The 23,342-nt window shown below is 40.8% G+C and overlaps 2 protein-coding genes across 8 annotated transcripts in view; one reads left to right on the top strand and one right to left on the bottom strand.

Moving 5' to 3' along the window:
- Positions 1-2,411: 2,411 nt before the first annotated feature.
- EFCAB10 (EF-hand calcium binding domain 10) lies at positions 2,412-14,585 on the top strand. 4 transcript variants are annotated; one of them, XM_023250267.2, is made up of 5 exons: positions 2,412-2,598; positions 8,639-8,788; positions 10,679-10,843; positions 10,956-11,043; positions 13,859-14,585. In XM_023250267.2, exons 1-5 carry the CDS (start codon positions 2,490-2,492, stop codon positions 13,896-13,898), a joined length of 552 nt encoding a protein of 183 aa, XP_023106035.1. In that variant the 5' UTR covers positions 2,412-2,489; the 3' UTR covers positions 13,899-14,585. The 4 variants fall into 4 exon arrangements, with proteins under 4 accessions (XP_023106035.1, XP_023106037.1, XP_023106036.1 ...); XM_023250268.2 differs by lacking the exon at positions 8,639-8,788 and having other exon boundaries at positions 2,434-2,598; XM_006929129.5 differs by lacking the exons at positions 8,639-8,788; positions 13,859-14,585 and adding an exon at positions 12,634-12,711 and having other exon boundaries at positions 2,441-2,598.
- The window catches only part of RINT1 (RAD50 interactor 1), a 30,282-nt gene continuing 19,442 nt past the window's right edge, over positions 12,503-23,342 (bottom strand). The window contains exons 11-15 of one of the 4 annotated variants that reach the window (XM_045052269.1): positions 23,126-23,301; positions 18,193-18,407; positions 14,127-14,331; positions 13,934-14,052; positions 12,503-13,008 (exon numbers count right to left, since the gene is read on the bottom strand). In XM_045052269.1, coding sequence (XP_044908204.1) covers positions 12,816-13,008; positions 13,934-14,052; positions 14,127-14,331; positions 18,193-18,407; positions 23,126-23,301 — 908 coding nt within the window. In that variant the 3' untranslated portion in view covers positions 12,503-12,815. Of the gene's footprint in view, positions 13,009-13,933; positions 14,053-14,126; positions 14,332-17,260; positions 18,108-18,192; positions 18,408-23,125; positions 23,326-23,342 lie in introns of those variants that run through there. The other 3 variants (XM_011280336.4, XM_045052267.1, XM_019825354.3) reach the window with 3 other exon arrangements.

Consider the following 23,342-nt stretch of genomic DNA (forward strand, 5'->3'; position numbering starts at 1 on the left):
GACCTTGAAGACAAAGAGCATTGTCCTTCCACTTTGCTCAAGGTTGTGCCAATCTCCCAACCACTGGCTATAAAGTCTCTTTCCCTAGTCCTCCGAGATGCTCAGGGCACAGAATTCTCAAGGTAGGCCCGACCTCTGAAGATTCAATCTCCCACATCCCCAGCACCTTGGCTACCTTCTGTTTCAGACTTGGTTCAGTCTCCTGGCATTGACTTTCTGGTTCCTTGTTCTACTCTCTGTTTTTCAACTGCTTAAAAATTATTGTTATTAAATGCTGATTTAAAATTTTTTTGTTGATGTGTATTATTTTTGAGAGAGAGAGGCAGAGTGAAAGCAGGGGAGGGGCAGAGAAGGAGGGAGACAGAATCCAAAGCAGGTTCCAGGCTCTGAGCTGTCAGCACAGAGACTGATGCAGGGCTCAAACCCACAAACCATGAGATCATGACCTGAGCTGAAGTCAGACGCTTAACCGACTGAGCCACCCAGGAGCCCCTAAATGCTGAGTAGATTTTAAAACCTATAAAATACATATTAAGTATAAAGAAGCTTAGTCCATTCAGGCAAAGAAAAATCACATTACCATTACCCCTGAAATCCCCAGGATATTCCTCCAAAAACCCATTCCCTTTCCTCTCCCCTCCAAGGCAAACACTATGCTGAATTTTGTGTACAATTCCCTTGCATTTCTTAATAGATTTCCTACATATGTTATAATCTGTAAACAATGTATTGTTTAGTTCTGTATGCTTTTTTAACTTTATATAAATTGATTTTTGTACTACATATTCTGAGACAATAGACAATAAGACACTTTTGAGATCCACCCATATGTTTGCAAGTAGCTACAATGCATTGTTGCAATGCTTCATAGCATTCCATTGTGTAATATACCACAGCTTTTTAAAATCCCATTGTATTCTCTTTTTTTAATGTTTATTTATTTTGTAGAAAGAGAAAGAGAGAGATCATGAGTGAGGAAGGTGCAGAGAAGGGGATGGAGGATCTGAAGCAGGCTCTGCTCTAACAGCAGAGAGCCTAATGCAGGTCTTGAACTCTCGAACCATGGGATCATGACCTGAGCAGAAGTTACCTGCTCAACCGACTGAGCCAGCCAGGCGACCAAATCAGTTGTATTGTTGGTGAACTTTGGGGCTGCTGTCAGTGCTTGCTATTATGAACAGTGCTATGAACATTCTTGTACATATATCCTGATATACCTGGACAAGAGTTGCTCTTGGAGTGGAATTTCTAGGTCATAGTGCAGAAACATGTCTCTATTACCAAGGTAATTGCAAATCATTTTTCCAACATGGATGTTCCAATTTACGCTCCCATCATCACTGTTTTGTGGTACTGTATCCTTGCCAGCCCTCGATATGGTCCAACTTCCTAATTTTTACTAGTCTGGTAGATGTAAATGGCATTTTCTTGCAGTTTTAATTTGTTCACAGAATTGCTGAAGAGGCTAAGAGTATTTTCATATGTTTATTGGCCATTTGTCTTTTCTCTCCTTGAAGTACCTGCAGTGGGCTCTCTGTTGAAGGGTAAGGGCACAGGCTTCAGAGCCTGGCCCTCAAGGACCAATGTCCCAGCCTAGAGTTCAGTTTCGAAGGTACAGTGATGATTGAGTAGAGGACCTCCTAGGTACCTGCATCCCATCTTACTCAGTGACCCTCCCTCAAAACTACTGTCAGATGGTCTCAGATAAGACCAACTCCACGCAGCCTAGTTAAGCAGCTAAGATGTTGGAGCTCAGGATCCCAGCATGTGTCCTGACCGACGATCCAGTGGAGAAAATGGGCTACCTTCCTGCCCCATTGCCAACGCTGTGCTACAAGCTGCTCACGCCAAAGATGGTACTTAGAACTCTCCACGGGTGGGGGGGCAGGTGCGCTTGGTGGGGTTCAGTGGGTTAAGCCTCAGACTGTCAGACTTGGGCTCATGGAGATCTCCTTGTTTGTGAGTTCTGGCCGCTGGAGGAGCTCTACGCTGGTGGTGTGGTGGTGCAGAGCCTGCTTGGGATCCTCGATCATTCTCTCTCTGCCCCTCCCCCACTTGCATGCACTGTCTCAAAATAATAAACTTTAAAAAAAAAAAACAACTCCACCGTAGCCTCCAGAATCGCACAAGTTCCTTCCGTTATTAGTTCATCCTCTGTTAATTACCACGTGAGGTCTCATTCATTGGATCAACAAGTACTGAGCACCAGACAAAAACAGGAAGACAATCAGGCCCGCCCTCAGCCCCGGGGGAGGGGGGGTGGGAGAAGCGGACCACCGGCTCGCAAGGGGCTGTACACGGGTCACCCTCAGCCTCCGCATAGGCCCCACCCCATCGGTGCCCCCAGCTTCCTCCTGGTGGTGAAGTGTAGAACTCCCTGTCCAGGTCGCCTTCAAGAGAGGCGCGTCACGTGACTGCGCCGGGCGCAGGGGGCGGGGCCGAACGGCCAGGCGCTGCCGGGTCGCCTAGCAACGGCGCCACGCAGAGCCATGCAGGCCCGCGGCAGCAGAGAGCAGGAGGCCAGGGATTATTTGGAAAAACATCGGATTATGGAGTTGCTGAACTATCTCACCAGCACCCTGCTCTTTTTCCGGCCAGGTAAGAGTCTTTCCCACCGCTCGGCTTTCTGTCCCACCGCCTCCGCCTCCCGGCGCGGAGCGGTTGCTAGAAATTCCCAGTACAGCCATCCCTCCGCGTCCGCGCGGCCGCCGGCCGGCTCCTCTCTCCAGTACCCCCACCTCCACGCGCACACTCTCCCCTATATCTCGGCGACTTGAGCCGTTCTGCCAACTAACGCTGTGGTTCTCAAACAAGTACTTCCTGAACGGCTTCTGTGTGCCCACCACTAGCCAGGTGCGCGGGGCTCACACAGGTGGAGGCTTGTGGCCGGTGGGAGAGAGGCTTCAAGGAGGGGCCTGCTTAGTACTACGTGCGTGTGGGCGCAAGCCTGCCCTTGAGTCTCCTCTTCTGGAAAATGGGAATAATAGTACCCATCTTACGGACACGTGGGGGAGATTAAATGAGTAGTATACAAATTAGCCCTATGCCTGGCAACCAACAGATGTTTCATTTTGGTTTTTATAAAAGTATACGTATGGGGTTTAAAAATCAAAAGCCACTCGAAGGCTTATCATGAATAACGGCATTTCCCTCCATGTCCCAGATTCTCACTCTACAGACGAAATGATTTCCCATTCGTTTAGCTATTTACCTTGATATTTCTAACTCACAGACTTGCACTGCTACTTACTAGTGCCCCCCGCACCCTAGGTTTAGGCTTAGCTTTATACTATGGAAGATGAAACTTTAACTCTCTTACACACCTGCACCCACGTGTGCACGCTCGCGCACACACACGCACTCACACCTGTTCCCACTCATCTCCAATTTCCCAAGAAAGTTAGAATTCAATTTTGGTGTGACCAGTATCACATTATTATTAGGCAAATATCCACAGCTAATCCACGTAGTATGCTATGATTATATTTCCTTTGTTCTCCCTGAAATTAATAATACTACATTTTAAATGTTTACTTAAATTGACTTTGCAATTGTCGCCAATTCATCGATACCCCTTGCTGTCACAAGCATAGATGTCCTCCCAGTACATTTAGGTTCATCCAGCAGTCCACACCCCCAGGGCCTCCCCCAGCTCTCTGCCTGCTCTAGTCTGGATGATCGCTCAACTGCCCTGCAGTTCAGCTGTGATTCAGGGTTTTCCCTCACTCTGATCCTAATCCACTTCACCTGTCTCCTGCACTTAAAGCCCGATTTCTTTTCTTTTTTTTTTTTTTTTTGATTAAAAAAAAATTTTTTTTTATTTTTGAGAGAGAGAGAGAGCCAGCAGAGGAGGGGCAGAGAGAGAGAAGGAGACACAGAATCCAAAGCAGGCGTCAGGCTCTAAGCTGTCAGAACAGAGCCCACATGGGGCTCTAACCCATGAACTGTGAGATCATGACGTGAGCCGAAGTCTGATGCTTAGTCGACTGAGCCACCCAGGTGCCCCTAAAGGCTGTTTTGTGGTGCTTGGGCCTCCTCCTTTTTTTTTTTTTTTTTTTGCTTTTTTCCCCTTTCTCTAGGGGAACATCCTCTAGTGAGCGGCTCCCTGAGAGGCTGTGCTTTGTTGGAGCATATATGAAAATGTCTCATCCTATTCTCAAACATGATGATAACCAGGGTGGATACAATTCTTGGTTAGAAAATACTGCCCTTAGAACTTGGAGGGCGTTGTTCCATTGTCTTCTAATTGCCACTGTTGCTCTGAAGAGTCTGATATCATGATGTCATCAGATTCTTGATCTCTTTAATATAAGGCATGTTTTCTTCATCTGGAAGTCTTTAGGTTTGTCTTTTTACTTTATCCCTGGTGTTCTAAATGTTTATATGCCTTAAAGGGGGGTTGTTTTGTTTGTTTCTAATTCACTGTACTAGGTGCTTTGTGGTCTTTTTTAATTTGTAGATTTTTTTCTGTCTCCTTCTTTCCTGTCCTTTTTCTCTCTAGCTCTTTATTGTGTCAACCAGTAGAGTATCTCAAGGATTGATTTTTCTCCTTTAATTTAAAAGGCTTTGAACCCATCTGGCAAAAACAGAATTCTGTGGAAGGCAGGGTGGGGGGAAGAGAATCTCAGATAAAGACAAATTCTCTTAGCAGCAGAGGATAAGGAAGGGGGAGTCTGGGAGTAGTTACACATTAATACCATAATCCCCATTACAATCACAATTTAAATTTTTTTAACGTTTATTTATTAGAGACAGAGAAAGAGCGTGAGCTGGGGAGCGGAGAGGAAGAGGGGGACACAGAATCTGAAGCAGGCTCCAGGCTCTGAGCTGTCAGCACAGAGCCTGATGTGGGACTGGAACCCACGGACTGAGAGATCATGACCTGAGTCGAAGTCAGACACTTAAACCGACTGAGCCACCCAGGCACCCCATATAATCATAATTTAAATAATGATCAGTGTAAGAAACTGAGATGCTGTTACCCACTCTAACAATATGAACTTCTTGAAACATCTGTACAAATGCCAAAGTGGGTGAGGCAGGGTGGAGAAAAGGACAGGTGAAGAAACACTGAGGAAAAACTAAGGAGGGTTTGGCTGACGTTCAGAATGCATATCAGTGCCCTTCAAAGTTCCCTGCGCAAGGCCCCCTAATGGCAGAGGAGAGGGGACTTGTACCTTTGGTGTCTGAGACCTTAGCCTGATGCTGAATAACACATTTCTTTGGAGTCACTTCTTTTACCCTAAAAATGTCCAAGTTTCATTTTTCTACAGATATATTTGTTTCTTTTTATTATAATTATTTTTTTATTTTTTTAAATGTTTATTTTTGAGAGACAGGGAGAGACTGTGAGTGGGGGAGGGGCAGAGAGAGAGAGAGAGAGAGAGAGACAGAGAGAGAGAGAGAAAGACACAGAATCTGAAAAGGCCCCAGGCTCTGAGCTGTCAGCACAGAGCCCGACCGTGGGGCTTGAACTCACAAGCGGTGAGATCATGACCTGAGCTGAAGTCAGACGCCCAACCGACTGAGCCACCCAGGTGCCCCAAGACATATCTGTTTCTTAATGTAAATATTTCATATTATCAGAGTAGGATTGATTCTCAGGAAGAAATACTGTATTTGTCTTGGGTCCTTATGAAGCCTCTGGCACAATGACAGGTATCCCAGTGTCAAAACCCTGGATTGTAAGGGATTTATGGAAAATAAGACTAGACAGTTTGATTGGGTTGTTATATCGAGGGAACAGGTCCACAATCCCACATCCTCAACTCCAAAATTCTAAAAGCCCTGGAAACCTGCAGATTTTCATAACTCATTTAACGCCAAAACCTAGCATAACCTGAAGTCATGTGGTAGGAAAACGTGGCCTCGCCTAGACTGTACTGGGAAACAGAGCCCCTGGCTTCACAGCCACTTTGCAGTGACCATTCTGTGCTATGGAAGGAGCGAGTATATGTGCTTAGGGGGTGCCTTTAATAAAATTAGAATTTCATTTTTAGACAGGAGGCAGTTGTAGTAACCCAGATGAGAGATGCTGCTGTGGAATCGTAAGTGAGGATAAGATATATCTGAGAGTGATGGAGAAGAAAAGTTCAGTAGAAACTGTCATGGTGGACTAGGTTTGGGCATTCCAGATGCTTCGTATATTTAAGTCAGTGGAGCGCGGTAAAGCCCACAGCTTTGGGAGGCACATTGCCTGGATTCATCCTAGCTCTGGGCCTTGGCAAGGGACTGTTATGAGGAACACTAGGCACGTAGAGAGGGCTCGATAAACGTTAGCTGCGATTATTAAGATGTGGAACTTGAGGTTTGTCCCCCTTGAAGAACTGATTGTTATTATCAGCTGACATTGATGTAACTTAGGTGGTTAGTAACCTTTGGATCTTCCCTTCATGTTTTAAAGTTATTTCTTTAGGGCTACCTGCCTGGCTGAGTTGTTGGAGCCTGTGATGCTTGATCTTGGGGGTGTGAGTTCAAGCCCCATGTTGGGTGGAGAGATTACTTAAAAATAAAATCTTTAGGGGTGCTTTGGGTGGCTCAGTTGGTTAAGCATCTGAGTCTTGATTGGGGCTCAGGTCATGATTTTATGGTTCGTGGGATCAAAACCCCTTGTCAGGCTCTGTACTGACAGTGCAGAGCCTACTTGGGATTCTTTCTGCCCGCCCCGCCCCCTGCCCCTCCCCTGATTGTGCATGAGCTCGCTCTCTCAAAATAAATAAACCATTTAAAAAATAAAAATAATAAAAATCTTTTAAAAAGTTACATCTATTATTTCTGTTGTAAGCACTTTCAAACATTTTTTTTTAATTTTTAGAAAATATTTATTTTTGAGAGAGAGAGAGAAAAAGACACAGTGCGAGCAGGGGAGGAACAGAGAGGGAGGGAGACACAGAATCCGAAGCAGGCTCCAGGCTCCAAGCTTCCAGCACAGAGCCCGACACGGGGCTCGAACCCACAAACCGCGAGATCATGACCTGAGCCAAAGTTGGACGCTTAACTGACTGAGCCACCCAGGCGACCCCAAAACATTTGTAGAAGCAGGCAGAGTATAAATTATAGACTCCAGACCTGAACATTATAGCACTCGTGGAGTCTAAGGGATATACGGTAATAACACACCTAGTTCCCTTAGAATTATTTACTTACTCTATCCTTAGAAAGAAATGCAGTGAATTGAAATTTGAAATTGGCCTTTTTTCTCTTTCTGAATTTGATAGACGGCTCAGGGAGAAGCAACCGAAGACTACATACATGATGTGATTGCCTTTAGTGACCCATTTGTTTCTGTAGTCTACTAAAATTTGTACGAAAAGGCACAAGAGAGATTTAAAAACATAATCACAATATGTGAATACTATTTGAATAAAAGTGTTTTTACTTTTACTTTTTAAAATGTTTTAAAAGATTTATTTATTTATTTATTTATTTATTTATTTTGAGAGAGAGAGAGAGAGAGAGCACGTGCAGGGGAGGGGCAGAGAGAGGGAGAGAGAGAATCCCATGCAGGGCTTGATCCCAGAACCATGAGATCATGACCTGAGCTGAGATCAAGAGTTGGAGGCTTAACCGAATGAGCCACTGCTATTTTTTTTTTTTTTAAGAAGTGTTCACAATTAATAAAATTTGTGGGACAACTGGAAATATTACTGCCTGGCTATATGGAGGTATTAAAATTTTTTTTTAAATGTATGAATGGTATTGTGGTAATGGCATTACGGTAATGGAAAAAGAAAAAAGTTCCCTCTTCAACAAAGGATATTGGGAAAACTGGGTAACCACATGCAGAAAAATAAAATTGGATCCCTATCTTATACTACCCACAAAAATGAACTCAAAATGGATCAAAGACTTAAACATAAAACCTGATACCATAAAACTCCTAGAAGAAAACCTAGGGAGAAGCTCCTTGACACAAGTCTTGGCAATTATTTTTTGGACATGACAGCAAAAGCACAAACAGCAAGATGAAAAATCAACAACTGGGACCACATCAAACTTACAAGCTTCTGCACCACAAAGAATCAACAAAATGAAAACGCAGCCTACAGAATGGGAGAAAGTATTTGCAAACTATGTGTCAGATAATATCTGAAATATAGAAAGAACTCCTACAACTCAATAACAAAGAAAAATCTTATTTAAAAATGGGCAGTGGGAGCTGCCTGGCTCAGTCAGAAGAGCATCCTGCTCCTGATCTCAGGGTTATGAGTTTGAGCCCCACATTGGGTGTAGCTATTACTAAAATAAATAAATAAACATTTTTAAAAATGGGCAGAGGAACTAGACATTTTCCCAAGGAAGACACACAAAAGGCCAGCAGGTACATAAAATGATGCTTAACGTCACTAATCATCAGGGAAATGCAAATAAATATCACCTCACACCTGTTAGAATGGCTATTATCCAAGAGGCAAAGATAACAAGTGAGAATGTGGAGAAAAAGGAACTCTTGTGCACTGTTGGTAGGAATGTAAATTGGTATAGCTACTGTGGAAAACATGGGGGTTCCTCAAAAAAAATGAAAACAGAACTACCATATGCTCCAGCAATTCCACTTCTGGGTATATATCCAAAGACAATGAAAACAGGATCTCAAAGAGATACCTGCACTCTCATGTTGATGTAGCATTATTCACAGGAGCCAAGATATGGAAACAGCCTAAGTGTCTGTCTGCAGATGGATGGATGATGAAGATGTGCTGTGTTTATACAATGGAATATTATTCAGCCGTGAGAAAGAAAGAAATCCTGCCATGTGCAACATGGACGGCCCTTGAGGATATGCTAAGTGAGCTAAGTCAGACAAACACTGCATGCTATCACTTGTATGTGGAATCTGAAAAAGCCAAAGTTGTAAAAACAGAGTAGAACAATGAGTGGGGGTGGGAGTAGGAGAGATGTTGTGGAAGGGTACAGACTTGCAGCTGTAAAGAAGTCTTGGAAACCTAATGCACAGCATAGTGCTGACAGACAATATTACTGTATCATAAATATCAAACTTGCCAAGAGACTCTATCTTAATTATTCCCACCCCTAAAAAGAAATAATAATTATGTGATGTGGTGAAGGTGTTAGCTAATGCTGCAATGGCAATCATATTACGAAATATAAATGTATCAAATCAACATGTTATATAAACTTACACAATGTTACATGTCAGTTGTATCTCAAAAGAAGTCCTTCTCTTTCAGAGATGTACGCTCAAATATTTATTAATGAAATATGATCACTGTGATTTACTGCAGAATAATACAGGAAAAGGGGACCTGGATGAGATGATGGTGAAATAAGACTGGCCACAATTTTTTAAAATTTATTTTAAGTTTGTTTATTTTGTGAGAGAGAGAGAGACAAGGAGGGTCAGAGAGAGAGGGAGAGAGAGAATCCCAAGCAGGCTCCACACTGTCCGTGCAGAGCCAAATGCAGGGCTCCAACTCCTGAACCACGAGATCATGACCTGAGCTGAAATCAAGAGTCTGACACTCAACTGACTGAGCCACCCAGGTGCCCCTAGACTGGCCACAAATTTTAACAGTTAAAAGTTGGTGACAGGTTCATTTTACTTTCCTGCTTTTGTATATTTATGAAATTCTCAATGAGAAAAACAAATTTAAAGAATTTTGTATATACACACGTTTATATATATACAAACATACATATACACACACTACTGTGTGTGTGGTGTGTGTGCATAGTGTGTGTAGTGAGTGGCACTCACCTAAGCTGCTGCACCTTCTTTTGGCTTCTTTTCATCATAACCTGCATTATTTCTGTAAAGTGGATCTTCATTTTTTATCTTTCGTATTGCTTAAATGAAAGATGGCCTGCTTATCCAAAATACTGCTTTTATGTTAGAAATGAACATTCATGGGTGCCTGGCTGGCTCAGCCGGTTAAGCATCTGACTTCACCTCAGGTCATGATCTCACGGTTCGTGAGTTCAAGTCCTGTTTTGGGTGAGCCACTTCTGTGCGTCTGTCTCTCTCTCTCTCTCTCTCTCTCTCTCTCTCTGCCCCTTGCTTGCTTGCACCCTCTTTCTCTATCTCAAAAAAAAAAAAAGATGGGGCACCTGGGTGGCTCAGTCGGTTAAGCGTCCGACTTCAGCTCAGGTCATGATCTCAGAGCTCATGAGTTCGAGCCCCGCATCAGGCTCTGTGCTGACAGCTCAGATCCTGGAGCCTGCTTCGGAGACTGTCTCTCCCTCTCTCTCTGCCCCTCCCCTGCTCATGCTCTATCTCCTTCTCTCTCTCTCTCAAAAATAAATAAACATTAAAAAAAAAAGTTTAAAATAAAAAAAAAAGAACATTCATGCTTCCTAATTGGAAGAGGGTATTAATTAATCCAAGAGTCCCTGTTTTTATTTATATTTTATCCCTTCTTTTAGCTGGCTGCCTTCTTCCCTGCATCATGCTCTTCCTTTTTGTTCCTTTTCCACTCTTATCTGCAAATTAGAATCACCTGAGGAGTTGGGGGAAAAAAAGCCCAGGTCCCATCTCTGCAGAACACTTATATACATAATTAATTGTTCGATGTCTTGCTTTTCTTGTAAGCAAGGCCTGTGTCCCCAGTGCCTATTACAATACCTTGAACGTAGTTATTTAATAATTGTTAAATGACTGTTTCTACTTGTGATATATCTTAATTTTATATTGGAAAGAATTGGCACTATTCTTTTGCAGAAAAACCAAGAGAGTATTTAATATCTGTATTGGAACGACTGAGAATTGCCAAGATGACAGGCTTGGCTTTTCCTTTCTTTATGGATCATTCTAACATTGTGTCTATGTTTGAAATGATGGACACTTCGAATAAAGGCACCATATCGTTCGTGCAGTACAGAGAAGGTCAGTTATCATCTCAATTAAAGCAATAGTTTGTGGCCATTCCATAACTTTCCCTAGCTGAAAATAATTCTCGCTTCGTAAATTTTCCTTTCTTCTCATTCTGACTTTACAGCCTTAAAAACCCTGGGTCTGTTGACTGCAGATGAAGTTTTAAAAGATGATGGACATGCAGTAACTCTGGATAAATTCAGACGTGAAGTGTAAGTTTATTTTTACGTGACTGATGTTTAAATAATACGGCATGACTTAAAGTACAATGAAAACAATTTAAAACATAAGTTCCTACTTTTTGACAGAAACATTTCAGTCCCTTGAAACTTTCAGCTGTCTAGAAAGCGAGGAGTGACAGCAAAATGTCAAGCCTGGGGGCAGGCGGCAGAGGGAGAAGGTGCTGGAATTAGGAAGTTTCTGGGGCACTTCCATTCTTTTCTCAGTGGGAAAGCCCAGCAGTTCTCAGAAAATGAGATGGAGAAGCCCCAGTGTGCTGGAACTAACAGAAAAGTTCTGAGCCCAAATCCCTAGTTGGGAAATTTCTGTATAAAATATGGAGTAATAGAATTTCTCTCAAAGCATTTCCTCAAAATTATTTATCACCAGGTAAGTATTTACCGTCCGTATATGTTGTGAGGCCCCTGGATGACTCAGTCAGTAGAGCATGTGACTCTTGATCTTGGGATCAGGAGCCCAAGCCCCCGTTGGGTGTAGAGCTTATTTAAAAACAAACAAACAAACAAAAAACAGTACGGGAGACTACGTGGCTCAGTCAGTTGAGCGTCTGACTCTTGATTTCAGCTCATGTCACGGATCTTGTGGTTCATAGGATCGAGCCCCACATCCGCTCCATGCCAAGAGTGGAGTCTGCTTGGGATTCTCTCCCTCCCTCCCTCTCTGCCATTCCTCCCCACATAAGTAAAAAAATAATAATAAAGAAATAGGATAGGTTGCATGCCAGCCTGACAGTTTTATTTATTTACTTATTTAAGCAGGCCCCATGCCGAGTATGGGGCTCAAACCCACCACCCTGAGATCAAAAGTTGCATGCTCTACCACCTGAGCCATCCAGGGGCCCTAGGACAATTTCAGATGCAAGTTATATTACAGCTTTAAAAGTACTAACTAAATGCTGAATCAGAAAACAAAAAAATTGGAATAACATTTGACAGTTGTAGAAGGCCTCTAACCAATGTAATTCAATTTGTTTAAATGTTTTGTTCTCTAAGGATTTATTAATCAAGAAATTGGTATGTAACCTAGTCCAAAAAGCCAAGGAAAAGTCAAAGAAAAAAGAAAGTTTAAGATTCCCGTCTCATTATCAGTTACAAAAATATTAAACAAAAACTGTTTAATTCCCATCCTTGCCCCGGGGAGAGACTGAAACACAGTGCCCTGGCCTGAAATGTTTCATCCAAAAGAAAAGGCTGCCTGCCCACTGTCCTGGAATGGAATTAGGAAGGATTTTAAATGTAAGGACATTTGTGGAATATGAGAGCAATTCTATTTTGGTCACCACCTCATAATGTTTTCTTAGAGGAAAGAGAGTGAATTTCCAAACCAGATACAGGAACTTCAATTATGAACATACATTCTAAAGTGATTTTTTTTTAATGTATTTGCTGTGTTTGATTATCTACAACAGTCTCCCTTAATTAGCACAGGAAATTGAAAATTGCTTGTAATTTATTATCTCTGCTCTTGTATCTTGTTCAACAGACATACTTAGCATTTACATTTGTAAATGGAATTACTCGGAGTTTTCATGACTTCTGAGTTTTCTGGTTTTGTTTTCTTAGGAACAAGAGGATGGAGGAAATATGGGCAGCGTTTTAATAATGCCATCAGTCCAAGATAATAAATGATTCCATAAAGTTTTCAACTGTCCAGTTTCATTAACTCAGAACTTCGTCACATAACTTGACATCCAGTTGGCCTCCTCTTTGTTAAAAACCAAAACTCCAAAATAAGAAAAGATGCTTTATTTTCCCGTGTTAGGCCAGTTTGTCCTCAAATTAAGTAGAATCTCAACATCTTGTTGAGCCAGTTTGTAAATTCCAACTTCATTTAAGGCCTCGGTGGCAGGAGGCTGCCCTGAGGCTGACTGCAGGACGTCTTTCAGAAGGAGGGCAGAGCCAATGTTCAGATTCAAAACAATACACGCTTCTTTGACACTGTTTAAGAAAAAAAAAAAGCAAGAGGGAAATGAGATATCCATTATCTGTATCATCACGTTATTCCATAATATTTTCATTTTCAGAAACTAAACAGCTTCCCTGCACTGCTAATCCACATCCCTCTCTAGAAAGTATTTATGGATTTATTATTTGGCTCTTTTAACATGTAAGGACAATGTATGCGTACAGTGTTTCTATTTCATTAGATTACTATAATGTGATAGGATCATTGTTTTCCATATGTGTGTGTTACTCTCCAAAAGGTAATATTGACACTAACATAATAGCCTATTAAATGTGGCTAAGACTTTAGGTAGATTACAATATGGGAAGAGAAACTAATAAAAAAGAAAAAAAAATTCAGATCTCTTACTAAAATACAAATCATTTTTTCATTTTATAATAACTTTAAAGGGACTACTTTATAATCTCAAACTCCCTCTCCCCAATAATTTAAATTTCAAACCAATAATTCTAAAAATGGTTTGAAGAACTTTTCTTACATTCATTTATAGTTATGCTTAGAACCAAAATCAACATAAATATGTAAGAAAACCACTTTCTTCATGCGTGGCCTACTATTAGGTACCAGGCATATTTTTAATTTCTTCTATTTATTGACTATGGTACAACTGCACTTGCCTTTATTTTCTATTTGTCTGTCCAGTAACAGGCAAATAGAAGCATGAAACCAATGCTGGGAACAAAGCCCAGCCCATAACTCAGATCCAGTTCTGATAAATTTGGGGGGGACGGGGGTCATGGGTCACACCTTAGAGTAGCTGGGTACATGATGAATGTTTTCAATTTTTAGCTGATGCTCTATTTATCCCACCACACATCACAGGGCCCCTAGGGCTGTGAAAAGAGGAATCAACATCCTGTAACGCCATCGACAGTCATTGTTAAGTTCTGAGCTTACTGTTTGAAGTAATTTTCTGGCCTCTTGCAATAGCGGGAGAACAGGGGGAACAGGTTCCGAGTCATATCAAACTGGAGCTGAGCTGCCCCTCCCTCGTTGAAATGATTGGCAAGAACGATCTGAAACAAAGAGCAGTTCGTGTCACACGTGCCTTTGCCATCAGGGCCCCGGAACGCCGCCCGCTCTTGCTTACTTCTTGGTAGATGTACACATCCAGCTTCTCCACAAGCACCTGCCAGAAGACTGTGAACAAGGAGAAGCAAAGCTGCTCCTCCAGCTGGAGTAAGCGGTCTCTCACGGTGAGCAGCAGCGGGCAGGCCGAGCTGGACAGGGACATCACCGCCTGCTCCGACTGCGACGGCAGCGACAGCCACCTGCGGGGACCAAGACCGCACCGCCTGCAGCGCGTTACATTTTACTACGGAATCTTCAAAACCTTGTACTTTTAGAGATGTGGGGAAGTGCACTGTCCTGGGGCATCTTGGGTGGATAAGAGCAAAATGTACAGCCCAACATTAAAAGCCGTCTCAGAAAATAAATGTAACTATATTGATACACTGGTTCTCCATTTAATACTCCCTTATTTAATGAGGATGACACATCATTTCCTTAATGTGACTTACTGAAATAATAAACGTAACATGTATTAGCATTGAAGACATCAGGTAATTTTATGCTCTGGTTTTCGGCAGAATAACAGGGACTAAGCACACTTGCAAATAGATTACAAATGCTCGGTGTGATGGGGACTGTGCTGGAGAAGACGGACCCTGCCTGTTCTCACAGAGTACGCAGTGTGGGGAAAGGGACAGAGACCACAGAATCACGACAGTGGATATAGAGTACCCTGCAGGCATGCATGCAGAGTACTGTTGGGGCACCAGGCCACACAGCCCCACATCCCAGAACAGTTGTGACTATCTCTGTAGTCACAACTACATCTGAGGGTTAAATTAGGATCAGTTTATTCTGATTAAGAATGTCTGAACAGGACCCCCTGCGTGGCTCAGTTGGTTGAGTGTCTCTGACTCTTGATTTCAGCTCAGGTCGTGATCTCCCGGTTCATGGCTTTGAGCCCCATGTCAGGCTCTGTGCTGACAGTGCAGAGCCTGCTTGGGATTCTCTCTCTCTCTCAGGATGAATAAATAAACTGAATAAATGTCTGAATATATTTTAGAAAGCTTTCTATCAAAAATGGTTAAAAGTCGGGGTGCCTGGGTGGCACAGTCGGTTAAGCGTCCGACTTCAGCTCAGGTCACGATCTCGCGGTCCGTGAGTTCGAGCCCCGCGTCGGGCTCTGGGCTGATGGCTCAGAGCCTGGAGCCTGTTTCCGATTCTGTGTCTCCCTCTCTCTCTGCCCCTCCCCCGTTCATGCTCTGTCTCTCTCTGTCCCAAAAATAAATTAAAAAAAAAAAAAATGGTTAAAAGTCTGTAGAGCAAAAGGCCAAACTCTGCTATCTAGACACCTTGGAAATTTGCATATATCATCTTTCAATCTTTTTTAAAGTTTTTATTTTAATCACTGATATTCATCACCAAGTGCACGCCTTAATCCCCATCACCTATTTTACCCATCCCTCCACCCACCTCCCCTCTGGTAATCATCATTTGGTTCTCTGTAGTTAAGAGTGTTTGCCCCCCTCTTTTTTTCCTTTGTTCATTTGTTGTCTCTTAAATTCCACATATGAGTGACATCATATGGTATTTGTCTTTCTCTGACTGACTTATTTTGCTTAGCATAATACTCTCTAGCTCCATCCTTGTTGTTGCAAATAGCAAGGTTTCAAAATTTTTTTATGGCCGAATAATATTCCATTGTAGATATACACCACATTTTTTTTTTTTTATTCATTCATCTATCAGTGGACACTTGGGCTGCTTCATATCTTGGCTCTTGTAAATAATGCTGCCATAAACATAGGGATGCATGTATTCCTTTGAATTAGTGTTTTCATATTCTTTGGGTAAATACACAGTAGTGTGATTCCTGAATCGTGGGGTAACTTTTTGAGGAAACTCCATACTGCTTTCTAGAGCAGCTGCACCAGTTTGCATTCCCACCAACAGTGCACAAGGGTTCCTTTTACTCCACATGCTCACCAACAGCTGTTGTTTCTTGTGTGTGTTTTAAGTTTATTTATTTATTTATTTTGAGTGAGCAAGCAGGAGGGGCAGAAAGAGGGAGAGAGAGGGAATCCCAAGCAGGCCCCGCACCGTCAGTGCAGAGCCCGACACGGGGCCTGAACTCATGAAACCGTGATACCAGGACCTGAGCTGAAACCAAGAGTCAGACATTTAACCGACTGAGCCACCAGGTGCCACGTGTTTCTCATGGTTTTGATTTTTAGCCATTCGGACAACTATGAGGTGATAGCTCACTGTGGTTCTGATTTGCATTTTCCTGGTGTTAAGTGATGATCAGCATCTTTTCATGTGTCTGTTGGCCATCTGGATGTCTTCTTTGCAGAAATGTCTGTTGGTGTCTTCTCATTTTTGATTGGATTATTTGTTTTGGGGGTGTTGTACCAGTTCTTGATCTATTTTGGATACTAACCCTTCATCAAATATGTCATTTGCAAACATCTTCTCCCATTCAGTAGTTGCCTTTTAGTTTTGTTGATTGTTTTCTTTGCTGTGCAGAAGCTTTTTATTTTATGTAGTCCCAATAGTTTTTGTTTTTTGTTGTTGTTTGCTTTTGTTTCCCTTGCCTCAGGGGACCTATCTAGAAAAAAGCTGCTATGATCAATGTCAGAGAAATTACTGCCTATATTCTTTTCTAAGATTTTTATGGTTTCGGGTCTCACATTTAGGTCCTTAATCTATTATGAATTTATTTTTGTGTATGGTGTAAGAAAGTGGCCCAGTTTCATTCTTTTGCATGCAGCTGTCCGGTTTTCCCAGCACCATTTGTTGAAGAGACAAGACAGTCCTTTTCCCTTTAGATACTCTTTCCTGCTTTGTCAGAGATTAATTGACCAAATAGTTGTAGGTTTATTCTGGGTGTCTATTTTTGTGCCAGTACCATACTGTTTTGATCCTACAGACTTGTAATAGAACTTGGAAGTCGAGAATTGTGATGCCTCAGCTTGCTTTTCTTTTTCAAGATCGCTTTGGCTATTTGGGATCTCTTGTAGTTTCATCCACGTTTGAGAAATGTTTGTCCTACTTCTGTGAAACATGTTGCTGGTATTTTGATAGGGATTGCATTAAATGTGTAGGTTGCTTTGGGTAGTGTAGGCATATTAACAATATTTTTTCTCCCAGTCCATGAGCATGGGATGTCTTCCCATTTCTCTGTGTCGTCTTCAGTTTCTTTCATCAGTGTTTTGTAGTTCTCTGAGTATAGTTCGTTCACTTCTTTGGTTAGTTTTATTCCTGGGTATCTTACTGTTTTTGGCGCAGTTGTAAATGGGAACTGTTTTCTTAATTTCTCTTTCGGCTGAGATGTAACAGGTTTCTGTACATTGTGTACACTGTGACTTTGCTGAATTCATTCATCAGTTCTAGCAGTTTTTTGGTGGAGTCTTTTGGATTTTCTATATATGGTATCATGTCATCTGCAAACAGTGAAAGTTTGACTTCCTCCTTACCAATCTGGATGCCTTTTCTTTTTGTTATCTGATTGCTGTAGCTAGGACTTCAGTACTGGGTTGAATGTGATGGTGAGAGTGGACAACCTTGTCCTGTTCCTGACCTTAAGGGACAGGCACTCAGCTTTTCCCACTGAGGACGATATCAGCTGTGTGTTTTTCACACATGGCCTTTATTATGTTGAGATATGTTCCCTTTAAACCTACTTTGTCGAGGATTTATTGTCATGAATGAATGTTGTACTTTGTCAAATGCTTTTTCTGCCATCTACTGAAATAATCACATTATCCTTCTCCTTTCTCTTATGTTGATGTGATGTATCATACTGATTGATTTGTGATACTGAACCACCCTTGCAATCCAGGAATAAATCTCACTTGATCATGGTGAATGATTCTTTTAATGTATTGTTGGATTTGGTTTGCTAGTATCTTGTTGAGGATTTCTGTACCCATGTTCATCAGGGATATTGGCCTGCAGTTCTCTTTTGTTGTGGAGTCTTGGTCTAGTTTTGAAATCAGGGTCATGCTGGCCTCAGAATGAATTTGGAAGTTTTCCTTCCTCTTCTATGTTTTGGAATAGTCTGAGAAATATAGGTATTTATCATCTTTCAACTTTTAGCAAACTGGATTTGAGAGTTAAGTAATAAGAAAATATGAAGGACTTACCTTTCTTTTGTATACAATTTTGCAGCATCTTTAACTTCTCTAAAAACATGGTCTACTTGGCGGGTCAACATGTCATGCTTTAAACGCTCCAGTAGGTTAATCATGTCATCAAAGACAGAACTCTCCATAGAGGCCAGCTGTCCCAGCTGCAATTTACTGAGGGTGTTATTCTCTGCAAAGACCTCCAGTGCTGCCTGCTGAAGTTGCAGGAAGAACTGAAAGCAAAAGTGTATTAACATGGTCATTAAGATGCTTCCTTTTTAACAGCATGAAATATAATTCATGTACTACAACTCACTTGTTTAAAGTGTACAATATATTGGCTTTTAGTGTATATTCAGAATTGTGCATCTAACACCAGTGTCAATTTTAGAATGTTTTCTTTACTCCAAAAAGATACCCCACACTTAACCATCATCTCCCAATCCCCTCCCTGCACCCTCCCACCCTAGGCAACCACTCATCTTTCTGTCTCTATCGATTTGCCTCTTCTGGATGTTTCACATAAATGGAATCCTATAATTTCTGGCTCTTTCTGACTGGCTTCTTTCACTTAGTATGTTTTCAGGGTTCATCTATGTTGTAAGATGTATCAGTACTTAATTTCTTTTAATTGCTTAATAATATTCCATTATACGGCCGTACCACATTGTATTTAGCTATTCATCAGATGACAGACAGCTGGGTTCTTTCTCGTCTATTATGAACAATACTGCAGTGAACATTTGTGTGTATGGTTTTGTGTGGACAAATGTCTCCAATTCTCTTGGGTATACTGGGAGTAGAACTGCTGGGTCATACAGTAATTCTGTGCTTAGCTATTTGAGGACCTGCAGACTCTCTTCCACAGTGGCTGTACCATCTTACATTCCTACCGGCTGTGTGTGAGGGTTCCAACTTCTCTACCTCTGCACTAGCAATTGTTATTATGTCTTTTTTATTATAGCCATCTTAGTTTATATTTAGTGATGTCTCACAATGATTTTAATTTGCATTTCCCTGATGGCTGATTTCTTTAAGTACTCATTTTCTCCGAACACAGACTGAGAGTTGTAGTAAGCAGATTTATGAGAGTTAAGAGAATTAAAATGTCATTTTTACAGCGGCATTTTAGGTAGAATATGTATTATTTTTTTCTGCCCTACAGAAAAATAACGCTGTGGATATTTAGCAAGAGATTAAAGGCAATCTAAATGCCCATTAATAGGGGACAGGATATGGCCACAATAAGTGATTGTTCAGGGATGGACATGTGAGAGGCCACACTGGTATTTTCTGCTGAACCTATCAGAGAAGAGGCACTGGTCCTCTCAGTGCCTGGACAGTGGGAGCCTGGAGCCACCTGTGGCCACACTCCCAGAGCCTGCCTGACAATGAAGCCAGAAGGGAACAAGTCCAGGGCAGCCATGCCTACTGCTTTCAGTTACACAAACAGATTCCTCACCGACTCACCCCACTCCCCCTCCCCACTCAGGCCAGCATCATTCCAGCTTCTGTCACCTACAACTGAAAAATTCCTGACTCTGAATGGCTGGGTATGTCTGGCTTGGCGCAATCTGGCAATGGACAGACAGCTATTGGTACAGAATCGAAATGAATGGAAGGTGAGCTCTGTCCACTCTTCCTTTTTTCTATCTAGGCAATACAAGAGCATTAATGATTTTTATTTTAAGCGTTCACAGGCTGAAAGACCATGAAAATGGGTAAATAACTTCTTATATTAAACAGAATTTGTAAAATCATAACACACAAGGACAAAAAATTCATTCATGATTTGAGGAGCTACTCTAAATTTGGTTATTCTTCTGTTGACAGAAGGACCCAGTTAATTCAGCAGCGCATTACAAATTTCCTAAGGACAGGGATGATGGCCAATTCATCTTCGTTAACAGACTACGGCACCAAGTAAAAGTAGTTAATGATGTTCCACAAAAAATTCGTTGAAGCTAAAAATCTGGCTTCGAATGAGTCTCTTATTAGATCATCTGGCACAAGAATCAGGAATGACAATTTGTTTTATGACAAAGCTTAGCAGAAAATGGAGCAGTGTGGGGGCTGAGTGAAAAAAGTACTTACTAAAATGAGGAAAACAACACATAAAAGTACACAATGAGAATTGTGTAGCATACGCAATAGAATACAGCCCATGTGTTCTAATTAGGTGACTTTATAAACAAATGCATTAGTCAGTACACTCTATATTCATTTTATGAAATAATTATTTTATGTCTTATCTTCCTTGCTTAGCAGAATGATACTATGAATGTGGATCTCAGTTAACATTTTTGTTGAAAAAGGCTTTTAAGTCCCAGCCAGAGTCCAGAATATAAACTATGTTTACCAGGTTTTTATCTTATTTATGTCTGTTATTACATTTATTTTTGTTTCCTATTTTTTTAATTAATTACCCTGTATGTAATTAAGATAAAGACTTTTTTGTTTATTCTTTCACAGTAAAGGAATACATTTTCTATATAATGCGTTAGCAGTATATACTTTTTGTTAGAAATTCATAATTTAAAATATATTATTTTTAATAAAAACTTAAAAAAACAAACATATATCTATTCTTATTATGTTTTCAAGACTCTGTCCTTAACCTGGACATTGAGTATTTTTAAATGCCTATGTTTGATTATATTTCATTTCTGCTTTTTTTATTACATTAAGACTTGACAATATACAGACATTTTAATTTACCTTGTCCACCTCTGTGACTCATGTGAACACACTCAAAAATTATGTTTTCTAGTATACTATGAACTTATCACCAATCCTCAGTTAATCAAGCTTTCGAATTATTCTACCCTGGAATTTTTCAATTCCCACTTTATCTACCACATTTAAAAAGTGGTATTATTAAGTCTTTAGTTAACATTATAGTTGTTTTGTTGTTTTACTTTCCTATTTTCATTTCATGACACAATCATATAATACTTTACATTTACAATGTACCTTAGTACAGTTTGTTTTTTTTTCTTTTTTTTTTTTTTAATTTTTTTTTTCAATGTTATTTTTGGGACAGAGAGAGACAGAGCATGAACGGGCGAGGGGCAGAGAGAGAGGGAGACACAGAATTGGAAACAGGCTCCAGGCTCTGAGCCATCAGCCCAGAGCCCGACGCGGGGCTCGAACTCACCGACCGCGAGATCGTGACCTGGCTGAAGTCGGACGCTTAACCGACTGCACCACCCAGGCGCCCCAGTTTGTTTTTTTTTCCATTTAATGTATACTTCACTGTTTTATGGTCATGCAAATTCTCTGTTAATACTTTCTGTCATGAAACCCACTTCATGGGACACAGTGGTGAAAACCCAAGCTGATTTCTGTATCTATACACATGATCAGGGAATAGTGATTCCAAACCCAAGAGCACCCTGTCCAAGAAGTTCCTGGAGCTCCTCTGAGGTCATTCTAATATCTAAACATCATCAAAGGAATTGATCTATGTTAAAGTTTTAAAGGCTAATTAAGTTTCTTCATTTTTGGCTAGAAATACATATTGGAAAATCTGGTTAGCAAAAGCCTTGAAAACCACTATAGTCCTTGGATTAATAAAAAGAGTACACAGAAATTATTTAATAATTGTATTTAGGCAGACCAAATGAATGTGTGTGGAGAAAGGAAGGATAAATAAAATTCTTGGAGGCAAGAGGCCTTACGGTACTTGCTAACCGGACCCAAGGTTTTGATTTTTAGATTTATTTAAGACACCTCCCACTATAAGAAATTAACTTTCTTGGATGATGTGATAATGGTATTGTGGTTATGGGTTTTTTTTTTTTTTTTAAGGAATTATTTTAGAGATACATTTTGAAATATTTATCATGAAATATACCTTAAGATCTTCAAAATAATCAAGTGTGGGATATGGAGAAGAGGCTTAAATAAAACAAAATTGGTACAAGAAGCTGGATGACAGGAACATAGGAGTTCATTTTATTCTTCTACTTACTCATGTTTTAAAGGCATTCAAAGGGTATCAAATGTTATTTTTATTACTTTTATTTTACTTTGTTATGTAATCTTTACCCCAGTGTGGGCTTGAACTCACGATCCTGAGACCAACAGGCGCAGGCTCTACCGACTGAGCGAGCCAGGTGCCCCTCAGATGGTGTTATTTTATCTTCCTTAAAGTCCTGGATTTTATGGATTTTGACACCATTTCTCAATCCTAGCTTTTTCTGAGATGGCAATTACCATACATGAATATTTCCCAAGATAAAGTCTAATTAAGAGGGAAAAGGTTCATTCTATAGACCACTATTTTATGAGACGTTGGCTTTCTTTTCCAATGATTAAACTATTGGGATTATGTAACTATTTGCGAATTGAGAAAAAAATGTAATTTAATCACACCCCCTAGGTTTGGCCTAGTTGTTATTCTACTAATGTGTAATTTCTGCTTGCTGTAAATTCAAAATTTCAAAAGGTAAAATTGTTAATACTACTAACAAAAAACTGTTTAACTAAAACTGTGAAAAATCTACGATTTAATATAAAAAGCACATTAGCGGGGCACCTGGCCGGCTCAGTCGGAAGAGCATGCGACTCTTGATCTCCAGTCGTGAGTTCAAGCCTCACATTGTGTGTAGAGATTAATTTTAAAAAATAGTAAATAGGGGCGCCTGGGTGGCTCAGTCGGTTAAACGTCCGACTTCGGCTCAGGTCATGATCTCACGGTCCGTGAGTTCGAGCCCCGCGTTGGGCTCTGTGCTGACAGCTCAGAGCCTGGAGCCCATTTCAGATTCTGTGTCTCCCTCTCTCTCTGACCCTCCCCTGTTCATGCTCTGTCTCTCTCTGTCTCAAAAATAAATAAACGTTAAAAAAAAAATTAAAAAAAAATAGTAAATAAACTAAAAGATATATATGTTAAAATAAATAAATAAATAAATAAATAAATAAATAAATAAAGAAAAGCACGTTAACTTACAACATTGTCAGCCCAGTCTGCTAGTACTGTTGAGATATAGTTCACAGCATTGAGAATTGCACAGTATCGAAAGCCAAGGGAAGCTCTAGTCTCTTCTTTCATCACCTGAGTTAACCGTATCCTGAAATCATCTACTAAGTCCTTCTGTAACTCCAGGAACTGTAGCTTTCTGGAAGCTGTGGGAAGATTTTTATATCTGTCTGTGGAGAAAGTTAAC

The sequence above is a fragment of the Felis catus genome, chromosome A2 (genome assembly GCF_018350175.1).
Source record: "Felis catus isolate Fca126 chromosome A2, F.catus_Fca126_mat1.0, whole genome shotgun sequence".
Classification (NCBI taxonomy): Eukaryota; Metazoa; Chordata; class Mammalia; order Carnivora; family Felidae; genus Felis; species Felis catus.